This window comes from Hypanus sabinus, chromosome 22, assembly GCF_030144855.1.
Source record: "Hypanus sabinus isolate sHypSab1 chromosome 22, sHypSab1.hap1, whole genome shotgun sequence".
NCBI lineage: Eukaryota > Metazoa > Chordata > Chondrichthyes > Myliobatiformes > Dasyatidae > Hypanus > Hypanus sabinus.
In genome coordinates this window covers 15,194,460-15,218,301 of record NC_082727.1, presented here as the reverse complement: position 1 = coordinate 15,218,301, position 23,842 = coordinate 15,194,460, and the positions used below count along the sequence as shown (strand labels likewise).

Here is a 23,842-nt window from a genome sequence, read left to right as displayed (position 1 = left end):
GTTGTTTTATTTTAAATCACAGAATGTGATGGGTGCCTGCGGGGGTGGGGGGGGGGTGGTGGAAGCAGATGTGACAGTGCTGATTACAAAGCTTATAAATGGACATGTGAATATGCAGATAACGGTGGGGTATGGGTTATGTGCAGGCAGTAGAAATTGATCTGAATTGGGTTTATTATCACTGACATAAGAAATGAAATTTGTTTTCCCAACATATCGATGCAATTACAAAGAAGGCACAACAGCGGCTATATCATGGAGAGCATTCCAACTGGCTGCATCACGTCTGGTATGGTGGGGGGGGGGGGGGGGGGTGGAACTGCACAGGATCGAAATAAACTGCAGAGAGTTGTAAACTTGTTCAGCTCCATCATGGGCACCAGCCACTGCAGCAACCAGGACATCGTTAAGGAGTGATGCCTCAAAAAGGCAGCATCCATCATTAGGGCCCCGCCACCCAGGTCATGCCTTGTTCTCATTGCTACCGTCAGAAAGGAGGTGCAGAAGCCTGAAGACACACACTCAATGATTCAGGAACAGCTTCTTCCCCTCTGCCATCTGATTTCTGAATGGACATTGAACCCATGACAACTAGATCATGTATACATACACACACACACACTGTAATTCAGTTTCTTTCTCTCCATTTATCACGTATTACAATGTACTGCTGCCGCAAAGACAACTAATTTTGCAACAGATGTTGGCGGTGGTGAATCTCATCCTGATTCTGAAATCTGTTGCATCATGGTAGCAGTACAGTGCACAATAATAAATAGTTACAACAAAAAGATCTACCAAGTACAAAAGAGGAATAACGAGGTGGTGTTCTTGGGCTCATGGACAGCTCAGAAATCTAATGGCAGAGGGGAAAAAGCTGGTTCCAAAACACTGAGTGTGAGTTTTCAGGGGCATGGCATCTCCCCCCATGATGGTAGCAATGGGAAGAGGGTATGTCCCAAGCGGTGAGGGGCCCTAGTGAAGGATGCCACCTTTTTGAGGTACTGCCTCTTGAAGATATTCGCAGTGGTGTGGTGGGGAGTGCCCGTGATGGAGCTGGCCAAATTTAGAACCCGCTGCTGTTTTTTTCTATCCGGTGCATTGGTCCTTCCATACCAGATGATGTTGCAACCAATCAGCATGTTCTCCATGGTACCCATAAGGAAGTTTGATTGACTGTTTAGTGACATACAAAACTCCACAAAATGTCTACAGCTATACCACGGAGAGCATTCTAACTGGTTGAATTAAGTTTAATTTGGCACTATGTTCAGCACGGACATTGTAGGCCGAGCTAAACGAAGGAGAACCAAGTACTTTTGAAGTACTAAGTACTATATATTTTTTTAATTCTAGGTTGAAATGCCTCGGGAAAGAAATGAACCAGGCACATCTCTTCGGCTTACCTGCATCAAAGGGAGAAGCTCCTTCAGTGTCATTCCCACCAAGTCCCGGTGAGCCTCAGCGAAGCCTCGCATGCAATTGATGAAGAGCTCCTCGGCGCTCCGGTGGAACCTGGGCATGTCGTCCAGCAGCTGGGCGTTCAGGGCCTCGTAGTTGTTCTTGGCCGCCTGCAGCTCCTCCAGAGTTCTCTTGTCCTTCAGCTTCTCCGCCCGCTCCTTACAGTTGTGGTAGTCCAGCAGCTTGTCGAAGCGCTTGATCATCAGCTTGTGGGGTCCCGCGCACATCCCCAGCAGCTGGGTCAACGGGCCGATCACCAGCCTCTCGGTCCGCTCTTTCTGTTCGAGAACGCAAGGGGAGCAGTGGGCAATTCAGTGCCTCAAGCCAGTTCTGCAACAACAGATACTGAGGTCCCATGCCACCAAGTTCAAGTACAACCACTTCCCTTCAACCATTCAGTTGTTGAACCCCAATCACTACCTGAGTATAGCAACACTGAACTATTTTGATCATCCTGCACAAAAAAGGACTGTTTTCTATCTGCATTCTTTCAAGTAAAGGTTGTAAATAATCTTAAAACATCTATTTATGGTGATGGAAGAAAGTTTAGCAATGTCAGTGGTAGCTTTTTTTATACAGAGAGTAGTTCAAAGGTTTAAATTTAATTTAATTATCAAAGCACATATACAGTGCCTATAAAAAGTATTCGCCCCCCCCCCCCCTGGAATTTCTCATGTTTTATTGTTTTACAACATTGAAACATAGTGGATTTAATTTGGCTTTTTTTTTAAAAACACTGATCAACAGAAAAAAAACTCTTTTATGTCAAAGTGAAAAGATTTCTCTGCAAAGTGATCTAAATTAATTACAAATATAAAACACAAAATTATTGATTCAATAGGTATTCACACCCCCTCCCCTTTAATATTACACACCAAAACACCACCAGTGAGACCAGCAAACACGAGGAAATCTGCAGATGCTGGAAATTCAAGCAACACACACAAAATGCTGGTGGAACACAACAGGCCAGGCAGCATCTATAAGGAGAAGCACTGTCGTCGTTTTGGGCCGAGACCCTTCGTCAGGACCTTTCGGGTCTCGGCCCGAAACGTCGACAGTGCTTCTCCTTATAGAAGCTGCCTGGCCTGCTGTGTTCAGTCCTGACGAAGGGTCTCGGCCCGAAACGTCGACAGTGCTTCTCCCTATAGAAGCTGCCTGGCCTGCTGTGTTCAGTCCTGACGAAGGGTCTCGGCCCGAAACATCGACAGTGCTTCTCCTTACAGAAGCTGCCTGGCCTGCTGTGTTCCACCAGCATTTTGTGTGCGTTACCAGTGTCACCATTTGGTTTTGGAAGTCATGTAATTAGTTAAATGGAGATCTGTTTTTGGAGACCTGTGTGCAGCCGGTGTTTTAACTGATTGTAGTAAAAATACACCTGTATCTGGGAGGTCCAACTGCTGGTGAGTCAGTATCCTGGCAAAAGCTACACCATGAAGACAAAAGAATGCTCCAAGCAACTCCACAAAAAGGTTATTGCAAAGCACAAGTCAGGAGATGGATACAAGAAAATTTCCAAGTCACTGAATATCCCTTGGAGTACAGCTAAGTCAATCACCAAGAAATGGAAAGAATATGGCACAGCTGTAAATCTGCCCAGAGCAGGCCATCCTCAAAAACTGAGTGACCATACAAGAAGGGGTCTAGTGAGGGAGGCCACCAAGAGACCTATGACAAACCTGGAGGAGTTACAAGTTTCAGTGGCTGAGATGGGAGAGACTGCACATACAACTGTTGCCTGGGTCTTTCACCAGTCGCAGCTCTATGGGAGAGTGGCAAAGAGAAAGCCACTGTTGGAAAAAAAACTCACATGAAATCTCAGCTAGAGTTTGTCAGGAGGCATGTGGGAGACTCTGAACTCAGCTGGAAGAAGGGTCTATGGTCTGATAAAACCAAAACTGAGTTTTTTGACCATCGGACTAAATGCTATGTTTGGCATAAGCCAAACATCACATCATCAAAAACACATCATCCCTACCATCCCATGGATCATGCTTTGGGGATGCTTCACTGCAGCAGGCTCTGGAAGGCTTGTGAAGGTAGGGGGTATAAGATGAATGCAGCAAAATACAGGGAAATCCAAAATACAGTGAAATCCTGGAGGAAAACATGATGTGGTCCGCAAGACAACTGCGACTTGGGAGAAGATTTATTTTCCAGCAAGACTACGACCTCAAGCATGAAGCCAAAGCTGCACAGGAATGGCTTAAAAACAAATTAATGTCCTGGAACTGCCAAGTCAGAGTCCAGACCTCAATCCTTTGAGAATTTGCAGCTGGACTTAAAAAGGGATGTTCACTCACAATCTGCATGCAATCTGACAGAGCTTGAACAGTTTCGTAAAGAAGAATGGGGAAAAATTGCAGTGTCCAGATGTGCAAAGCTGATAGAAACCTATCCATACAGACTCAAGGCTGTAATGCTGCCAAAGGTGCATCTAATAAATACTGACTTGAAGGGGGTGAATACTTGTGCAATAAATTATATTTGTAAATAATTCAGATCACTTTGTAGAGATACGTTTCCACTTTGATATGAAAGAGTCTTTTTCTATTGATCAGTGTCAAAAAGGCCAAATTAAATCCACCGTGATTCGATGTTGTGAAACAATAAAACATGAAAACTTCCAAGGGGGTTGAATACTTTTTATAGGCACTGTATGTCGCCATATCCGCTGTCTGTAAGGGGTTTGTACTTTCTCCCCTCTGACCGCAAAGGTTTCCTCTGGGGGCTCTGGTTCCCTCCCACAGTCCTAAGATGTACCAGGTGGTAGGTTAATTTTCCATTGTAAACAGTCCCATGATTAGGGTAGGATTAAATTGGGGGATTGGTGGGTGGCATGGCTTGAAGGGCCGATTCCATGCTGTACCTCAATAAATAAATAGACCCACCATATGGTGTGCACTGCCGGGAATGGTGGTAGAGGCTGATACATTCGGGACATTCAAGTGACTCTTAGATTGGGCATGTGGATAAATGGAGGGTTGTAGTGTCTGGAGGAGGGAAGGGTTAGATAGGTTGTGGAGTATATAGGTCAGCATAATATTGTGGGCCGAAGGGCCTGTACTGCACTGTGCTATGTTCTAATTTATGTTTAATTCATGCTTTTTCTAGTGGAAGTTGCTTATCTGATGCTCTGCGCCTGTGATGCTGCTGCTGGTAGGTTTTTCATTGCACCTGTGCATACGTTTGCTAGTGACAATAAACTCCAGTTTGACTTTGACCTCAGCACTCCTCTTTCTCTATCCCATCCTCGAATCTATCCATCTCCGATCTCAATGACTGAACCCCTGGACACAGAACTCTGAAGATTCCATGTCCTCTAAGTATGGGAGTTTCCCTGTATTTCGTTCCTAACTGAGCTCACCCGTTATTCCCAGTCGGTGACGACTGGCTCTCAGCCGAGGGAAACACCCTCATTATACTCACTCCCAAAGAATTTATGTTTCACTGAGGTCGCCTTCCATTCTTCTCCCTGCCAGAAAACAGCTCAAAAAATTCCCATCCTTATCTTGATTCACTTTCCCCAGCCCCTGAGACTTCTACAACTTTGTCCATCCCAGTTTCAATCAGTCCACCACTGGTGTGTCCTACAAAACCCCTTCCCCATCAGCCCATGTGCCACACAGAACCCTTCCCCAGTTAGTCCCAGTGTGTTCCACAAACCCCTTCCCCATCAGCCCATGTGCCACACAGAACCCTTCCCCAGTTAGTCCCAGTGTGTTCCACAAACCCCTTCCCCATCAGCCCGTGTGCCACACAGAACCCTTCCCCAGTTAGTCCCAGTGTGTTCCACAAACCCCTTCCCCATCAGCCCGTGTGCCACACAGAACCCTTCCCCAGTTAGTCCCAGTGTGTTCCACAAACCCCTTCCAACTATATTTGCATGAATCCCTTCCCCAGCCAGTGTGCATCACAAACCCAATAAAAAATAACTTATCTTCTTCTTGTGACTCGGTTAATGAGCAAAATTGTGGTGTTAATCAGAAACTATCCCAGCCACTTACAAAGTCATTGAAGAGGCTGTCACTGATGAGGCGATGAGCCCGCTGGTACTGGTCCAGGTTGGTGTGGTTCTTCTCCCCGTACATGTCCAGAATACTCATTGCAGCCAGAACCTTCACTGATGCCGAGTCCTGCGATGGGATGAACTGTCAGCCTCTACGAGGAACCCCATTCCCGTTACCTGGGCGAAGGGCCCAGTGACTGCTCCCAACACGCACCCCATGCTGCAGACTGATTTCCAGGACAATGCCCCCAGGCTCGCTGTGCTGGCCTCGAGCTCGAGCTGACTCCACAGTGTCAAAAACCACGTGGTTAATGCTGTTTGACTATGGACGCATCACTGCTAAACCCCTCAACATCTTTTTCAATTTCCATCCGTCCCTCTGATTTCTTCCCCATTCGGTCCTAGTCTACCTGTCAAAATCCTTCCACAGTCAGTTCACATCCATTCCATTAATTCCTTCCCTTGTCAGTTACAGTCCGTCCCTTGAATTCCTTCCTCAGTCAGTCCTGGAACTCCTTCCCCAGTCAGTCCTGGTCCATCCCTGGAACTCCTTCCCCAGTCAGTCCTGGTCCATCCCTGGAACTCCTTCCCCAGTCAGTCCTGGTCCATCCCTGGAACTCCTTCCCCAGTCAGTCCTGGTCCATCCCTGGAACTCCTTCCCCAGTCAGTCCTGGTCCATCCCTGGAACTCCTTCCCCAGTCAGTCTTGGTCCATCCCTGGAACTCCTTCCCCAGTCAGTCCTGGTCCATCCCTGGAACTCCTTCCCCAGTCAGTCCTGGTCCATCCCTGGAACTCCTTCCCCAGTCAGTCCTGGTCCATCCCTGGAACTCCTTCCCCAGTCAGTCCTGGTCCATCCCTGGAACTCCTTCCCCAGTCAGTCCTGGTCCATCCCTGGAACTCCTTCCCCAGTCAGTCTTGGTCCATCCCTGGAACTCCTTCCCCAGTCAGTCCTGGTCCATCCCTGGAACTCCTTCCCCAGTCAGTCCTGGTCCATCCCTGGAACTCCTTCCTCAGTCAGTCCTGGTCCATCCCTGGAACTCCTTCCCCAGTCAGTCCTGGTCCATCCCTGGAACTCCTTCCCCAGTCAGTCCTGGTCCATCCCTGGAACTCCTTCCCCAGTCAGTCCTGGTCCATCCCTGGAACTCCTTCCCCAGTCAGTCCTGGTCCATCCCTGGAACTCCTTCCCCAGTCAGTCCTGGTCCATCCCTGGAACTCCTTCCCCAGTCAGTCCTGGTCCATCCCTGGAACTCTTTCCCCAGTCAGTCCTGGTCCATCCCTGGAACTCCTTCCCCAGTCAGTCCTGGTCCATCCCTGGAACTCCTTCCCCAGTCAGTCCTAGTCCATCCCTGGAACTCCTTCCCCAGTCAGTCCTGGTCCATCCCTGGAACTTCTTCCTGAGTTGGTTCTGGTCCGTCCCTTGAATTCCTTCCCCAGTTGGTCCTGGCCTGTCCAACCAGCTAGCGATCCAGAGACCAGATGTGCCGGGTAGGTCAGTGGGACCTAGTCTCTTTGAGATTGGGGCCCAGCACTGACTCACCCGTAGCTGCTGCAGGTAAAGTGACAGGTCCCGGATGAAGTTCTTAATCAGCCGCTCTTGCTCCCGGAATCTCCGTTCTACCTCCTCAAATGCCTCATTTCTGATCTGAAAGAGGAAAGAGAGAGATTGTCGGCCTGAGGAGACTGGAACCTTTTCCAAACAGGGAGGGGACAAAATCTGTACAGAGCATTAGGTCAGCGAATGCGAGGACGCGAAACAGCTTCTTACCCCAGGCCGTAAAACTACTGAATTCCCTGCCAGGTCTCATCGCTAATGAAGTGTCAGTAACATTATACCGTTTACATTTTAATTTGTGTCCTAAATGCACTTTAAGATAAATGTCAATCTTCTGGAACATTTTATTATCTGTTAATTTATTTGTGGTAATATTACTTTATGTGTCGTGTGTGTGTTATGTGTACATTGGACCGGAGGAACGTTGTTTTGTTTGACAATATACATTATACACAGATGAATGACAATAAAGTTGAACTTGATCTGTTCCGTTCTATGTTCTAATTACTTGGAACTGGTGATGGGCCAAACAGCCTCACGCTAATCAGTTTTATTTTTTTCCCCCTCTTTCAAAATCACCAAAAGCCCAGGACTCAACTAAATCTCTTGTGGAATTTCCATCGCAAGAAGGTGCATCGTAGACCTCTGAGGGTCACCACTCAGATACGTCCAAGGGTCAGAGGTCCAGACCGCATAACTCCCTCCCCATGACTCCTTTCTCCTCCTACCTGAGGAGCCAAGCCAGTGAGGTGCTTGAGGTGGCTGCTCACTCGGTTTGACTTCTTTATAATGGAGTGCATGCTTAATTTGGAGATCTTGTCCATCAGAGAGTCCTCGTCACCCTTACGATACTTCAGAACTGCACAGAGACACAGGAGACCGAAATCAACGACAGTTTGCAACTCAGTTACGAAAAACATCCCTCGACATTGGCTTGAGGTGTCATCAGCACACGCGTAACCCAAGTGAGCATCAGGGCCAGGTGACAAAAAGACTGGTCAAAGATCACAGTTGGGGGAGATGGGGAAATGGGAAAGGGGGAAGAAGAAGGGGGAAGAGGAGGAGGGGAAGAGGAGGGGAGAAGAGGAGGGGGGAAGAGGAGGGGGGAAGAGGAGGGGGGAAGAGGAGGGGGGAAGAGGAGGGGGGAAGAGGAGGGGGGAAGAGGAGGGGGGGAAGAGGAGGGGGGGAAGAGGAGGGGGGGAAGAGGAGGGGGGAAGAGGAGGGGGGAAGAGGAGGGGGGAAGAGGAGGGGGGAAGAGGGGGGGAAGAGGAGGGGGGAAGAGGAGGGGGGAAGAGGAGGGGGGAAGAGGAGGGGGGAAGAGGAGGGGGGAAGAGGAGGGGGGAAGAGGAGGGGGGAAGAGGAGGGGGGGAAGAGGAGGGGGGAAGAGGAGGGGGGAAGAGGAGGGGGGAAGAGGAGGGGGGAAGAGGAGGGGGAAGAGGAGGGGGGAAGAGGAGGGGGGAAGAGGAGGGGGGGAAGAGGAGGGGGGAAGAGGAGGGGGGGAAGAGGAGGGGGGAAGAGGAGGGGGGAAGAGGAGGGGGGAAGGAGGGGGGAAGAGGAGGGGAAGAGGGGGAGGAGGGAGAGGAGGGGGAGGAGGGGGGGAAGAGGAGGGGGGAAGAGGAGGGGGGAAGAGGAGGGGGGAAGAGGAGGGGGGAAGAGGAGGGGGAAGAGGAGGAGGGGAAGAGGAGGGGGAAGGGGGGAAGAGGGGAAATGGAAGGAGTTGCTGGAGAAAGTGGTAGAGGGAGTAACAATGTTTAATAGGTACATGGGCAGGGATTTGGATAGTCATGGGGTTAAGGGTTTAATGCGATCAGAGTGGATGGGTATTGTGGTTGGCATGGATGAGGTGACCCTATGATTCTAGGTGAGAAGAGGACAGGACAGAGCCACACTTACCCAGGTCCTTTCGCCGTTTGTACTCATTAATGTTTACGTTGAGTTCTTTCACCGCAAGCACTGCCTCTTCCAGTGGCCTCTTGTCATGATGCCCATCTGGGGTGGTGTTCAACAGCTCTGACAGTAACAGTGGGTACCTCATCACCCGCTGAACAGGCTTAATGAGGAACGAGCCCAGGTTGATGTAGTTAGTTTTCCCCCTGGGTTTGCAAGCAAAACATGCATATTACCATCGATTTAAATTAAAAAATCATCCACCTTGAGTTGGGTTAACAGGGCCTCACTTCTGACTCAATACTTGGTGAAGTATGTCACACTAAAGTGAAGGCACACACGATAACCAGGGAGACAGTGGGGGAATCTCTGAGAACGGTGCACCCTTCAGGGGCTCAGGTGTTTTCTAAATAACAATAATCATATTTTAGTTTGAAACTACAAATAGATTATGAAGCTCTGATTATTGTATCATTGCATTGCTGTGTTATCATCATTTAATGCACATTTGCATAATTAATAGAGATTTAATGTGTTATGAACCAGAAATGCAGGATGCTGATTATTCACTTGTTTTTGTTTGGAGATACGTGAAACAGGCCCTTCCAGCCACATTGCCCAGCAGCCTCCGATTTAATCTTCGTCTAATCGCAGGGCAACTTACAATGACCCATTAACCTTTGAAATGTGAGATGAAACCAGAGCACCTGGAGAAGACCCACGCAGTCCCAGGAAGGAACGAATAAACTTGCTTACAGGAGGATGCTGGAAATCAGCACCGGACTCCGATGCCCAGAGCTGCCCGACCCGCTACGCCACCATGGCGCTGTAGTGCACACCGAGGAAATGACTCTTTCCTCTTTTGTTTTGGAGCAAGTTAATGGGATTCAATGAGATTTTATGAGAGATTTTTTATAAAAGAGATTATGAGAAATTGTTCCTGGTAGAAAAAAGAGCAGTAAGCAGAGGAAATAAATTTAAAGTAATGACAAAAAATAAAGCAGAAGGAACACAGGGAGAATCACAAACAAGAGAAAATCTGCAGATGCTGGAAATTAAATGTGTATTACTAGCACACGGGGAGAATTTCCTTCCACAGAGTCAGCTGACTTACTTGGACCACACCAATGGCAGAAGTAGTTGCTGACTCAACAGCAATTTTCAAAAGGGAATCAGATTGTTCACGAACAGGATAAAAGATTTTGCAGGAACTTGCAGGAGGCTGTTGCCGGGACTTGAGTGAGGATGAGCAGGGTGGGAAGTTGCTTCAATAGAGTGTAGGGGAAGGAGGGTTGATCACACAGAGGTGTACAAAATCATGAGGGGCGTAGATAGGGTGAATGCACTCGAGTCTTTTTTTCCCCCAGCCAGGGTGGGGGAATCAAAAACCAGAGGGCATAGGTGAGAGGGAAAAGACTTAATAGGAACCTGGCAGACAACTTTTTACACCCAGAGGGTGATTCTGTATATGGAATGAGCTGCCAGAGGAAGAGGTTCAGGCAATATATTAACAGCATTGTAAAGGCACTCAGGTAAGGTGAGGGATATGAGCCGAACACAGGCTAAGGAAATGAGCTCAGTTGGGAATTCTGGTTGGCATGGACCAGGTGGGCTGAAGGGCCTGTTTCTGTGCTTGTGTGCCTGACTGCAGGCAGGGGTGAGAGAAGGGGAAGGAGGCCCGTAGTGAGCGGAGAGTCCTATCACAGGTAAAAGGGTTGGAGTGGGGGGGGGGGGGGGGTCTCCTTCAAGGGTGCAATCTTCAGTAATTCAGTGAAGACACAAAGCAGGTATTCACGGTGTGCAATCTCCCATCAAACTCCTCACCCAACTTCCTTGGAAGGGTTAATCTGTTAAGCATCGCACTGAGCTGATTAAACTGGCTGTGACATAGTTTCCAGGTCGTTTTGGATTACGTGGTCACAAAAGATGAGGCTGGATGCAGTGGGTGGGTCAGAGTAGCGAGGCTCAGAGAATCAGCACTCCTCCAGGCTGTGAATGGAACAGCTGTCCATCATCTCATCTCAGCCAAACAGGATTCCCCTCTCGTCCAGCTCAACCTCTGTATCTGACCTGCACTGTCCCTGTCCTGGGAGCGTGTGATGGGACAGTGTAGAGGGAGCTTCACTCTGTATCTAACCCGTGCTGTCCCTGTCCTGGGAGTGTGTGATGGGACAGTGTAGAGGGAGCTTCACTCTGTATCTATCCCGTGCTGTCCCTGTCCTGGGAGTGTGTGATGGGACAGTGTAGAGGGAGTTTCACTCTGTATCTAACCCGTGCTGTCCCTGTCCTGGGAGTGTGTGATGGGACGGTGTAGAGGGAGTTTCACTCTGTATCTAACCCGTGCTGTCCCTGTCCTGGGAGTGTGTGATGGGACAGTGTAGAGGGAGTTTCACTCTGTATCTAACCCGTGCTGTCCCTGTCCTGGGAGTGTGTGATGGGACGGTGTAGAGGGAGCTTCACTCTGTATCTAACCCGTGCTGTCTCTGTCCTGGGAGTGTGTGATGGGACAGTGTAGAGGGAGTTTCACACTGTATCTAACCCGTGCTGTCCCTGTCCTGGGAGTGTGTGATGGGACGGTGTAGAGGGAGCTTCACTCTGTATCTAACCCGTGCTGTCCCTGTCCTGGGAGTGTGTGATGGGACAGTGTAGAGGGAGCTTCACTCTGTATCTAACCCGTGCTGTCTCTGTCCTGGGAGTGTGTGATGGGACAGTATAGAGGGAGCTTCACTCTGTATCTAACCCGTGCTGTCCCTGTCCTTTTTTTTATATTACAAAATCCTTTATTACAAATTTCGGTGCTATACAATATATACAAAACAGTGGCAATCACAATTACTGCACTACAAATAGACAATAGACATTACACCAGAATGTTGCCATCCCTATCTACGATGGCATTTACACCCCGCGGAGCCCAACGGTCTCGAAACTCCTCCAAGGGGACAGTGTTGAGGGAGCTTCACTCTGATGCTAACCTGTGCTGTCCCTGTCCTGGGAGTGTGTGATGGGACAGTGTAGAGGGAGCTTCACTCTGTATCTAACCCGTACTGTCCCTGTCCTGGGAGTGTGTGATGGGACAGTGTAGAGGGAGCTTCACTCTGTATCTAACCCGTGCTGTCCCTGTCCTGGGAGTGTGTGATGGGATGGTGTAGAGGGAACTTCACTCTGTATCTAAGCCTTGCCAACCCTGACACAGTTCGATTTCCCGGCACTGACCCCTCGTGTGAAGAACCAGTCAGATACACAGAATAAATCTGAGACAGGATCACTTGGTTGCAATGTTGTGTTAGTTGATCAACAGTGCAGGACGGAACAGAGCGTACACGGGGTGGGTCGAGGCAGAAGCAGGCTAACGAGTTTAGTGCAAGCTTTGTTAGGATGGGAGAACGCTGGAAACAGTGAGGCAAATGGAACTTGGCACAACATTATGTTACACACACCTTGGGTGTTAAAGGGGACCAGAAGTTGGCAGCGAGTCCTGGGAACATGTTGTGAACTGCAGAGGGAGTGGTGCCGTATAGGGTGGAGCTTGTATCTACAGCCTGAATAGTCACACACTCTCTCTGTTGTTCCCTGCTTCACTCCATCTCTGCCTCTCTCCTGTGTCCCCCCTCTGCACAATTCCCCCCCCCACTTTCTGTTCCTCCTCCTCCCTCTGTGTTTTTGTTTCAATCGTTAAAGATTATCTCTATTTGTCACACGTACACCGAAACATACAGTGAAATGCGTTGTACTGCTTCAATGCCCAACACCGTCCAAGGATGGGCTGGGGACACCTTTCAAGTATTGCTGCGCTTCTGCTGCCAGCGTCGCATGCCCACAGCTCACCACCCCTAAATAATCGCCTTGGTAATGCGGGGGGGGGGGGGAATGGGCGCACCCAAGGAAATCCACGTGGTTGTGGAGTGAATGTACAAACTGCTTATGGGCAGTGGCCGGAATCGAACCCACTGGCTGGCGCTGTAAAACATTGTTACCACATCTTCCACATCCCCCACCCCACAGCAACTCTCCCTCTACCTCCTTCCATCTCTCTCCTTCCCTCCCAGCACCCCTCTTTAGCCCTCAGATCAGACCGGAGCCCAGCAGAAGAATACAGCGACACCTGTTACATTGCTGCACGTAACCCTGATGCAGGAGGAGCGATGGCGAGGGACTTAAATTCGGTAGATCTGATCAACTTCTGAACTTATTCCCCAAGACCATAAGACAAAGGAGCAGAATTGGGTCTTTCATCCAGTTGAGTTCTCCTTCTCCCCCTCCCACTGGGCTCTGCCATTCCACGTTTGTATTCTCCACAATTTATTCCTGCGACAGCCGGGAACGTAATTACTGTGTACACTTCACTCTTCTGCACACGGCTGTAATGAGCAACCCTGAGCTGACTGTCTTTTGTAATCCCATGGATGCCGGCCTTGCTTTCCCACCTCCCCCTCCCCACCCATACCATCTCTCCCCAGTATCTCACCACACCCGTTCCTTCCCCTCTGCCCATCCAGTCAGATATAACCAAAGCACAATAATATTACTGCGGAGGGGTGGCAAAAGCAGGTGGTAAAAGAGGTGACAGGTCGTAGGGTCTGACTTACCACTGACGATAAATTGCTCTGTAGGGCGAGCAGGTCCGTGAAGAGAGGAAGAAAAGGCAGTTACTGAGAGGACAGCGGAGAAACCACACACCGTATAACCCCAACAGCACCACAGACATGACCCCGCGACCTGGCACTGAGCCTGTTCCCCCTATTAGAGAGCCCCTTACCACTGCCCATCCACACAGAGCCTGTTCCCCCTTAACAGAGAGCCCCTTACCACAGCCCATCCACACAGAGCCTGTTCCCCCTTAACAGAGAGCCCCTTACCACAGCCCATCCACACAGAGCCTGTTCCCCCTATTAGAGAGCCCCTTACCACTGCCCATCCACACAGAGCCTGTTCCCCCTTAACAGAGAGCCCCTTACCACAGCCCATCCACACAGAGCCTGTTCCCCCTTAATAGAGAGCCCCTTACCACAGCCCATCCACACAGATCCTATTCTCCCTTAATAGAGAGCCCCTTACCACTGCCCATCCACACAGAGTCTGTTCCCCCTTAATAGAGAGCCCCTTACCACAGCCCATTCACAAAGCCCCTTACCACAGCCCATCCAGTCTGTTCCCCCTTAATAGAGCCACTTACCACTGCCCATCCACACAGAATCTGTTCCCCCTTAACAGAGAGCCCCTTACCACAGAGCCTGTTCCTCCTTAACAGAGAACCCCTTACCACAGAGCCTGTTCCTCCTTAATAGAGAGCCCCTTACCACAGCCCATCCACACAGCCTGTTCTCCCTTAACAGAGAGCCCCTTACCACTGCCCATCCACACAGAATCTGTTCCCCCTTAACAGAGAGCCCCTTACCACAGAGCCTGTTCCCCCTTAATAGAGAGCCCCTTACCACAGCCCATCCACACAGAGCCTGTTCCCCCTTAACAGAGAGCCCCTTACCACAGAGCCTGTTCCCCCTTAATAGAGAGCCCCTTACCACTGCCCATCCACACAGAGCCCATTACCCCTTAATAGAGAGCCCCTTACCACAGCCCATCCACACAGAGCCTGTTCCCCCTTAATAGAGAGCCCCTTACCACAGCCCATCCACACAGAGCCTGTTCCCCCTTAATAGAGAGCCCCTTACCACTGCCCATCCACACAGAGCCTGTTTCAATATTCAGTCTTCCATCACAGAGAGCTCATTATCCTGTCATGGTTGTTAATCATAGTCCATTCAATAGCCACCACAACACTCATTCCCTGTACTACTTCCCACATTCCCCATTCCCACTCCCTGTACTATTTCCCTTCCCATTCCTCGTAATGTCCGTTGCCCACGCAGCATCCATTCTACATGTTACATTCTTCACACGGTGCGTCCATCAGCCACAGAGAGAGCATTATCCCAGTGCCATTAATAACCGCTGCCCACACAGCACACAATACTCAAACTGTTCGTTTTCCTCACCGCATCACTTCCCGCAGCCTCTGATGACAATCTCCCGATAGCCCAGTCACTCATCGCCCACTACCCGCACATTGTCCATTATCCCAAACCATCCACAGCCTCCATAAATTTACTAAACTATCCTTAGCTCGTGGACAGCCCAAGAAAGATTCGTTTTATTTGTAATACATACATCAAAACATACAGTGAAATGCGTCGTTTGTCTCAACAATCAGCACAGTCTGAGGATGTGTCACTGTGCTTCTGGCGCCAACATAGCGTGCTCACAAATGATTAACCCGAACCGGTACTTCTTTGGAACGTGGGAGAAAACCAGAGCATCTGGAGGAAACCTCACGGCCATGGGAAGAATGCACAGAACTCCTCACAGATGGTGGCAGAATTGAACCAGCATCACCTGCTCTGTAGTAGCAATATGCTAACTTCTACACTACCGTACCGCTCAAATCTCATTGCGTGTTTCATGTCTTACCGGAGGTGATCCAGACAGGTGTTGAAGTGCCCCTGAATCTCCTTGTCCTTCTCGTACATCTCCAAGAGGGCGATGGCTTCCTCATGGTTTTGACAGTAAACATTGTACATGTCCTGCAGATCATTTCTGTAGGACAGGAAGACCTGACCTGGACGTGGGAAGGAAAGACAAAGGGATATTACATCTGTTTGAACAATTGGCTCTTTCTCTTTTATCCCACAACTTAGCACAAGTTCAGAGGCACTAATGTGAAAGGGCAGGGAGGGGTGAGGAATTCTAGGCTGTGATTGTGGGAAACAGTGAATTGACTTATGAAGACTATCCATTCAGTCCTTCAAACCTGTACTATCCTCACTGGATCATAACTGATCTGAGAGTCAATACCATCCACCTACTTTAATTCTGGTCCCTTACAACTCCAACCAAATCTGGGTGGGGCCAGCTTCTTGCAGCTACTGTTGCAAGAAAAATTACCTGGTTTTCTGCATTAATCATAAAATGTGGTCTGATCTTCATCCAAGTTACAGTAATAGACAAACACAATCTGCCCAAATTAATAATGGTGATTTGCTCTTGTGTTCCACATCATTGTCTTGGTACATCATCCAACTTCTCTGAAGCTTCAGGTAGCAGACAACCCTGACATTCTCCTGTAAAATATCTTGACACAATTTTGAATTAATTATTCCCTCAATGATTGCAAGCTGTCCAAGCCCTGAGGCAGTAAAGCAGCTCCAAAACATGATGCTCCTTCCACCATGTTTCACGGTTGGGATGAGTTTTGGTATTGGTGTGTAGTGCCCTTTCCCCTCCAAACATCGTGATGTACATTTCGGCCAAGGTCAACTTTTGTCTCATCTGTCCACAGAACATTGTCCCAGAAGCATTGTGGAGCATCCAGGTTGTCTTTTTCAGTGTTTTTCTTATAGTGGACACATGAACAGAGACTTTTATAAGTTCTAGAGATTTCTGCAGGTCTTTTGCTGTTACCCTTGGGCTCCTTTTCACTTCCTTCAGCGTTGCACATTGTGCTCTCAGTGTGATCTTTGCAAGACGCTCACTGAAGTTCCTCCATTTGGAGACAATTTCTCTTAGTCTGGACTGATGAACATTCAGATCTTTAGAAATGCTTTGGTAGCCTTTTCCGGCTTCATGTGTCTCTACAACTCCTCTAAGATCCTCTGAAAGTTGTTTTGATCAAGGCATGGTGCATAAACAGTTACTTCTTGAGAAGAGCCAGTTCTGTCAGTAACCCGACTCTGTGCATCTTTTCTATAGGGCAGGGCACCTCTATAACCCACACCTCCAATCTCATCTCATTGATTGGAACTCTTGACTCCAAATAGTTTTTGTATAAGGCATTACCCCAGAGGTTCACATACTTTTTTCAGCCTAGACTGTGATTATTTAAAAGGTGTACTCACTATTGCCAAGAAAAAGTACAATTATTTGTACTTTATTAGTTTAGTCAGATTGTGTTTGTCTATTATTGTGACTTAGATGAAGATCAGACCACATTTTATGAGTAATTAATGCAGAAAACCAGGTAATTGCAAAGAGTTCACAAACTTTTTCTTGAAACTGTACCACACCAACCCAGTCTGGGTCATGCCATCTTCTTGCAGCTCAACCCAGTCTGGGTCATGCCATCTTCTTGCAGCTCAACCCAGTCTGGGTCATGCCATCTTCTTGCAGCTCAACCCAGTCTGGGTCATGCCACCTTCTTGCAGCTACCATTGGGCAGGAGGTATGGAAGCCTGATGTCCCACACCACCACGTTCAGGAACAGCTACTTCCCAACAAACATTCAGTTCTTGAACCACCCAGCGCAACCCTGATCACTAGCGTTTAACACTATGACCACTTTGCACTGACATGGACATTTTTCATTCTAACTGTGTTTTATTTCTGTTCCTTTTTCTTGAGAATGCTGCTTATCTGATGCTACGTATCTGCGATGCTGCTGAAAACAAGTTTCATGTTACACCTCTGCATACATGTACTTACTTGTGCATATGACGCATGCAAGGTTGACTTTAGCATTAAGGAGGCATGGATAGTGGCCAACCTTGTGAGCATTTCCTGTCCTATTTGGGATTGTTTTCTGCTTTTGAAATAATCCAGAGCTCTGCATGAAGACGTCCCAGAAGTCTCCCAAGGTCAGGCTTGAACCTGTGCCACTGGAGCTGTGAGACAGCAGTTCTCCCTGCTTCACCACTGTGCCAGGCCTAAATTAACCTTCCCACCATTATCCCTTGGCTGCCTGCCTCCATCCTGGATATTCCCCACCCAAAGTACAAACTCCAGAGCACCAGCAAACCTGGTTCAATTCCGCTGCTGTCTGTATGGAGATTGTATGTTCTCCCCGTGACTGCATGGGTTTCTTCCGGGTGCTCGGGTTTGGTTTCCTCCGACAGTCGTACGGATTAGCATTGGTAAGTTGCGGCCATTCTATATTGGTGCTGGAAGCGTGGTAACACTTCTGGCTGTCTCCAGGATTTCCTTGGACTATGATATTGACACAAAAAACATGTTTTATAAGACATTGGAGCAGAATTAGCCATGGCTAATCTATATTCCCTCGCAGCCCATTCTCCGCACATTGACATGCTGTATGTTTTGATTTACACCCTATCCTCGTATATACGTTCCTCGCAGTCGACGCATAGTATGAATAATTATTTAAATGGAGAAAATAGGGATGTGTTCTGGAGGGCTTCCTAAATATGTTTTATCTGTAATTTATGCACATTTTCATACCAATACGACACAAAAGCAGTACCACAAGGCAACATTCGTATTATATTTCATCAATTTAAGGTAATATTCAACAGAATAAATCATAGAAAGTTAATACAGTCTTTCCATCCTTACTTATGTAAGTGCATTTTGGCATACGCTTCCAGAACAGCCCAGTCTCGTCTGCATTAAACATCTGCTTTGGTGTGATGCCTAACTCAGCTATCATAGTCCGCAACTGCTCAGGGTAGCGTTCAGCAGCTTCGTGGTCGGCACTAGGTAAGTTGTGAAGCCTGTCACGATCAACAAACTTAGAAAACCATCCCCTACTTGCAATAAAGCTAACAGTATCACTTGACACTTCCTCACTAGCCTCTGAACAAAGGCGACCATAAATTTCCAAAGCTTTCACACGAAGACGATCGGAACTAAGTGTTTATTCTTCTTCAACTCAAACTCAATACTTTCTCTATTTTTGTCATAATCTGGTTATGCACTTTGGTAACAATCTTTGAAGACACTTGTGATGAATCAATCACGGCACTTTTTATTTTCTCAGCAGTTTTCTTGATATTTCTGATCATGGACTCACCCAGGCCGAGGTAGTGTCCCAGAACTGTGTTACCTTCACCTGACGCCACCCTGTTTACAATTTCCACCTTTTTTTTTCAAGTGTTTAAGCGGTTCTCTGCTGCTTGGCTGATGGCCCAGGACTTGACACAGGAGGCATAGTTAAATATTTCAAGCACAAAATCAGTGCACCGTAGGTAATAACAACAAAAGTTTAAGAGTGCCAGATCGTACATCCACACGCTGCCAAAGCCAATGCGAGAGTGGCGGGAGGCGTGCGTACGGGACTTGTATTGGCGGGAAAGCGGTGCTTCTGAGAGTTTTGGACGCGTGTAAGGAGAAGTTGGTAGAAACAGGTCTGACGCATAACTGTGAATCCGCATTGTCTGAAGATGCATATAACGAGGATAGGATGTACGTCATGGAATCTAGCCTCTTCTTATGCACTCTGTCCACACTTGTTGCCTCGGTAAAAGAGCTAATATAATCAAATCTCCCATCCACCCTAGACATTCTCTCTTCCCTCACAACAGACAGAAGAAACAAATGGCTGTGAGCACTAGGCTCAAGGACAGCTTATGTCAGATTCTTGAACAGATCTCTTGTATGATAAGATGGACTCTTGACCGCACAATCCACCTCATTACGATCTTGCACTTTTATCATTTACCTGCACTGCACCTTCTCTGTAACTTTTACACTTTATCATGCATTGTTATTATTTTATCTTATACTCCCTCAATGCAGGGTGTGAGGATCTGATCTGTATGAACAACACACAGGTAGAAACATAGAAAATAGGTGCAGGAGTAGGCCATTCGGCCCTTCGAGCCTGCACCGCCATTCAGTGTGATCATGGCTGATCATCCAACTCCGAACCCTGTACCTGCTTTCTCTCCATACCCCCGATCCCTTTAGCCACAAGGGCCATATCTAACTTCCTCTTAAATATAGCCAATGAACCGGCCTCAACTGTTTCCTGTGGCAGAGAATTCCACAGATTTTTCACTGTAACTTGTGACAACAGCAAACCAATTCCAAGGTACAGGTCAGGATGGAAGGCTGACACGCAAATGTGGGGAGAAAAATATGATCTCACCAGATAAGATCATTCAAGAATTTATAAACGCTGCCCTATAGATTCCAACAACCACCACCACAACCTGCCCCCTACAAGCTCCTAGCAACACCCACAAAATGCTGGAGGAACTCAGCAGACCAGGCAGCATCAGTGGAAAAGAGTACAGTTAACATTTCGGGCCGAGACCCTTCATCGGGACCCCTACAAGCTCCGAGCAACACACACAAAATGCTGGAGGAACTCAGCAGACCAGGCAGCATCTGTGGAAAAGAGTACAGTCAACATTTCGGGCCGAGACCCTTCATCGGGACCCCTACAAGCTCCTGTGGAAGGCTGCACTTCCGCAGACAGACGAAGGGAATTGAATGATATGGGGCTTGTACTGGAAAGAGGCACTGAGATAGGATATCAGCCACAATAGTATTGGAAGGGGACAAAAGGCCTGTTGTTGCTGCTGCTATTTGTTGGAGAAGCAGCCCAATGAGCTAACCAGCAGGCTTTAGGAATTTGGGAGGAAACCCGAGCTCCCAGAAGAAGCCCACACGGTCACTGGGAAAACAAACAGCATAGTCCTTACAGCAGCGGGGACTGAACTGCTGTAATAGCTTCATGCTAACCGCTGTTCACTACTGTACCGTCCCCAAAGCAGGAACGTAACAAGCACCATTGAAACAGTACACCAGCAGAACCAGGTACTCTGATATCATCACAACACAGATCAACGGACTGTTGATAGCAGAAGGAGTCGAGGGATTGGGAGTTAGTACAGGAAGGTGGCCCTGAGGTAGAAGATCGAGCACTTTGTATTGAACAACTGATACCCCTAGTGCGGAGGCGAGTGACGTGGCATCAAAACAGCAGCTGGAGTGAACACCGCTCTCTGCATCAGCGGTTGCAAGGGAGAAAGAGTTGAGAGCTTCAAGTTCCCAGATGTAAATATCACCGACATTTTGTCCTGCTCCAGCCACACGGACATTATAATCGAGACAATACAAAATGCTGGAGGAACTCAAGCAGGTCAGGCAGCATCTACGGAAATGGATAAAACAGTCGAAGGATCTTGCTCGAAACTTCAGCTGTTTGTTCATTTCCATAGACGCTGCCTGACCAGTTCCTCCAGTATTTTGTGTGTTTTGCCTTGGATTTCCAGCATCTGCAGATTTTCTCTTGTTTTTGACACTAGTGCCTCTAGCCCTCAAAAGGCCAAGGAATTCAGCCCTGATGACCCGAACCAATTTTTACAGGAGCACTTGGAACAATAATGCTCTGCCCAAGACCGCACACAACCGTAGACAACTGAGAACACAGCTCAGCCTATCACAAAGCCTTCCCTCCATAAACTCCATCTACACTTCCTCCCAGCCTGGGATAGCAGACAACATAAACACTGGCTCCACCCAACCACTCCCAGACATTCTCTCTTCTCCCCCTCCCACTGGGCAGAAAATATAAAAGCTTCTGGAAATAATTCAGAAGATGGGCAGCTCAGGTGGTTGATGGCTGTGATGTGGAGAGGAAATCTCGTCACTGATTGGCCACGTGGCCAGTTTTCTCCCACATCACAATTGAGTTTCTGAAATGACAACCAATCAGCTGATTGATAAGTATATATAAAGGCCAAGCATTCGGAAAACACACCAGTCAACAGCGCACTGACAATGTCTCCTCACATGGTGATGAAACGTTTGCAACTGAATTGCCAAGATTGGAGAACAACTCAACCCAACCATGAAAGCTTCTATTTCCATTGCTGTAGAAGCCTTGTACAGGAGACTATACAATAAAGATGAACTCCTGATATCAACATGGCCCATGCACCTTTTCGTCAGTCTTGTTCTGTAACACTGCATCTGCATTCTGTTATTCTTTTCCTTTCGTACTGCAATAATGTACGAACGTATGGAATGCTCTGTCTGAATGGCATGCAAAACAATGTTTTTCACTTCATCCAGCCATTCAGAATTAGTTCACAAGTCAATTTTATCAAATCAGGGAAGTTGGGAGAACACACACACACCAGTCCTCATCGAAGGATCAGCAGTGGAAAGGGAGGGGCGGCTTCAATTTCTTGGGTGTCGACATCTCTGGAGACCTATCCTGGGCCTAGTTTATTGGTGCAGTTACAAAGGAGGCGCACCCACACTATATTTCATTACGAGTTTGAGACGACTTGTTATGTTACCAAAGACTCTAGCAAATTCCTACAGATACACTGTGGAGAGCTTTCTATCTGGCTATGTCACCCTCTGGTAGGCAGGGGTCACTACAGAGGATGCAAATTCAACCAACTGCATCATGGGCACTAGCCTCCCCTGCATTGAGCACGTCTTCCAAAAGCAATGTTCAGGAAGGTAGCGTCCTCCATGAAGGGCTCTCACCACCCAGGGCATGTCCTCTTCTCAGTGCTACCATCAGGGAGGAGCTACAGGAGCCTGGAGACACACACTCAATATCTTAGGAACAGTTTCTTCCCCTCTGCCATCAGATTTCTAAACAGCCCATGAACATGACCTCACTGTTTCTGCTCCCTTTGTGCATTTTTATATACCTTATTGTAATTTATAGGAAGTTTTATGTATTGTGCTGAACTGCTGCTGCAAATTTCACAAAGCAAGACACTGATAATGAACCTGACTCGGATTCACTCTGAGCCACGGGGAACAAAAGGCCAGTGGAGATCACCAATTAATTCACTGAATGGCCGAGTACACTTGAAGGGCTGCACATCTTCCGCCTGTTCTGACGTGCTCTGAATGTTGGGATTTGATTCCCTTGTCTCTAGCCTCCCCCTCCCTTTTGCCCCGGCGCCAAAGTTGGGTGGGAGTGATATACCGTACCTATGGTGTCCATTTCCTCCAGCTCCGCGAGCAGACGCTTGGAGACCTCGATGACGGTCTGGATGTTCCCGAAGAGAGCTTCGCAATCTACTTGCTGCAGCTGAGGGAAGAGAGGGTGAGAGCTATTAACTGAGGGACAGGGTCCACATAGGGTGGGGGGTGGGAAAGGGGATCTTCAGGCGGTACAAACAATCTACTGGAGGTACTCAGTGGGTCAAGCAGCATCTGCGGGAAGGAATTGTCCACATTTCAGTTCAAGTGTTTTAACTCGAAATGTCAACAATTCCTTCCCCCCACCCCACAGATGCCGTTCGACTGTTGAATTCATCCAGCGGCTGGTGTGTTGCTCCAGATTCCAGTGTCTGCGGGGATCCTGACAATGAAAACTTTCTGGGAGGAGCGGGAACGAGGGAGCCATAGGAGGGGAATAGGGTGGAAACACCGCTCTGCGTTACGGACAATAGCAAGGATGCCACAAGAAAAGAGTCGCTGTGTATAACACCCACAAAACTGGCAGGACGCAGCAAGTCAGGCAGCATCTTCGGATGGGAGTTATCAATCAACGTTTCAGGCTGAGACCCTTCATCAGCACTAGACAGATTTCTGGCTTCTGCCCCCTTTCATTTCCAGATGAAGGGTCTTGGCCCAAAGCGTTGAAAGTTTATTCCTCTCCATAGATGCTGCCTGACCTGCAGAGCCCCTCCAGCATTTTGTGTGTGTTACATTTAGACTTCCAGCATCTGCAGAATCTTGTGTTTGAGAGTAGGTGTATGACTTAACAGAGAATGTGCAAAGAGAAGTGAAGGTTTCCATCTGCTTTCCACCCGTATCACTTTGATAAAGATTACCTTCTAATTGCCATTTGTACAGTGAAATATGCCATTCGCATCAACAACCAGAAGCAGAGGGCACAGCCTCAACATTGGGGGCAACCTTTCAGAAAAGAGTTAAGGAGGAATTTTGTTTTATAGCCAGAGAGTAGTGAATCTGTGGAATGCTCTGCCACAGACTGCAGTGGGGGCCAAGTCCGTGGGTATATTTAAGGTGGAATTTGGTCATTTCCTGATCGATCAGGGCATCGAAGGATATGGCAAGAAGGCAGGTGTATGGGGCTGTGTGGGATCCGAGATCAGCTGTGACGGAATGGTGGAGCAGACTCGATGGGCTGAATGGCCCAATTCTGCTCCTATGTCTTATGACCAACACGGCCTGAGGATGTGCTAGGGGTCAGCCTGTGA

General features: G+C 48.2%; 1 protein-coding gene across 1 annotated transcript in view; it reads right to left on the bottom strand.

Moving 5' to 3' along the window:
* dnmbp (dynamin binding protein) overlaps positions 1 to 23,842 on the bottom strand; it is a 159,116-nt gene that overhangs the window by 10,941 nt on the left and 124,333 nt on the right. The window contains exons 6-13 of the mRNA XM_059947127.1: positions 22,605 to 22,704; positions 15,378 to 15,525; positions 13,499 to 13,516; positions 8,916 to 9,115; positions 7,751 to 7,881; positions 7,008 to 7,112; positions 5,469 to 5,597; positions 1,407 to 1,739 (exon numbers count right to left, since the gene is read on the bottom strand). Of these exons, the coding sequence (XP_059803110.1) occupies positions 1,407 to 1,739; positions 5,469 to 5,597; positions 7,008 to 7,112; positions 7,751 to 7,881; positions 8,916 to 9,115; positions 13,499 to 13,516; positions 15,378 to 15,525; positions 22,605 to 22,704 (1,164 nt within the window). The remainder of the gene's footprint in view (positions 1 to 1,406; positions 1,740 to 5,468; positions 5,598 to 7,007; positions 7,113 to 7,750; positions 7,882 to 8,915; positions 9,116 to 13,498; positions 13,517 to 15,377; positions 15,526 to 22,604; positions 22,705 to 23,842) is intronic.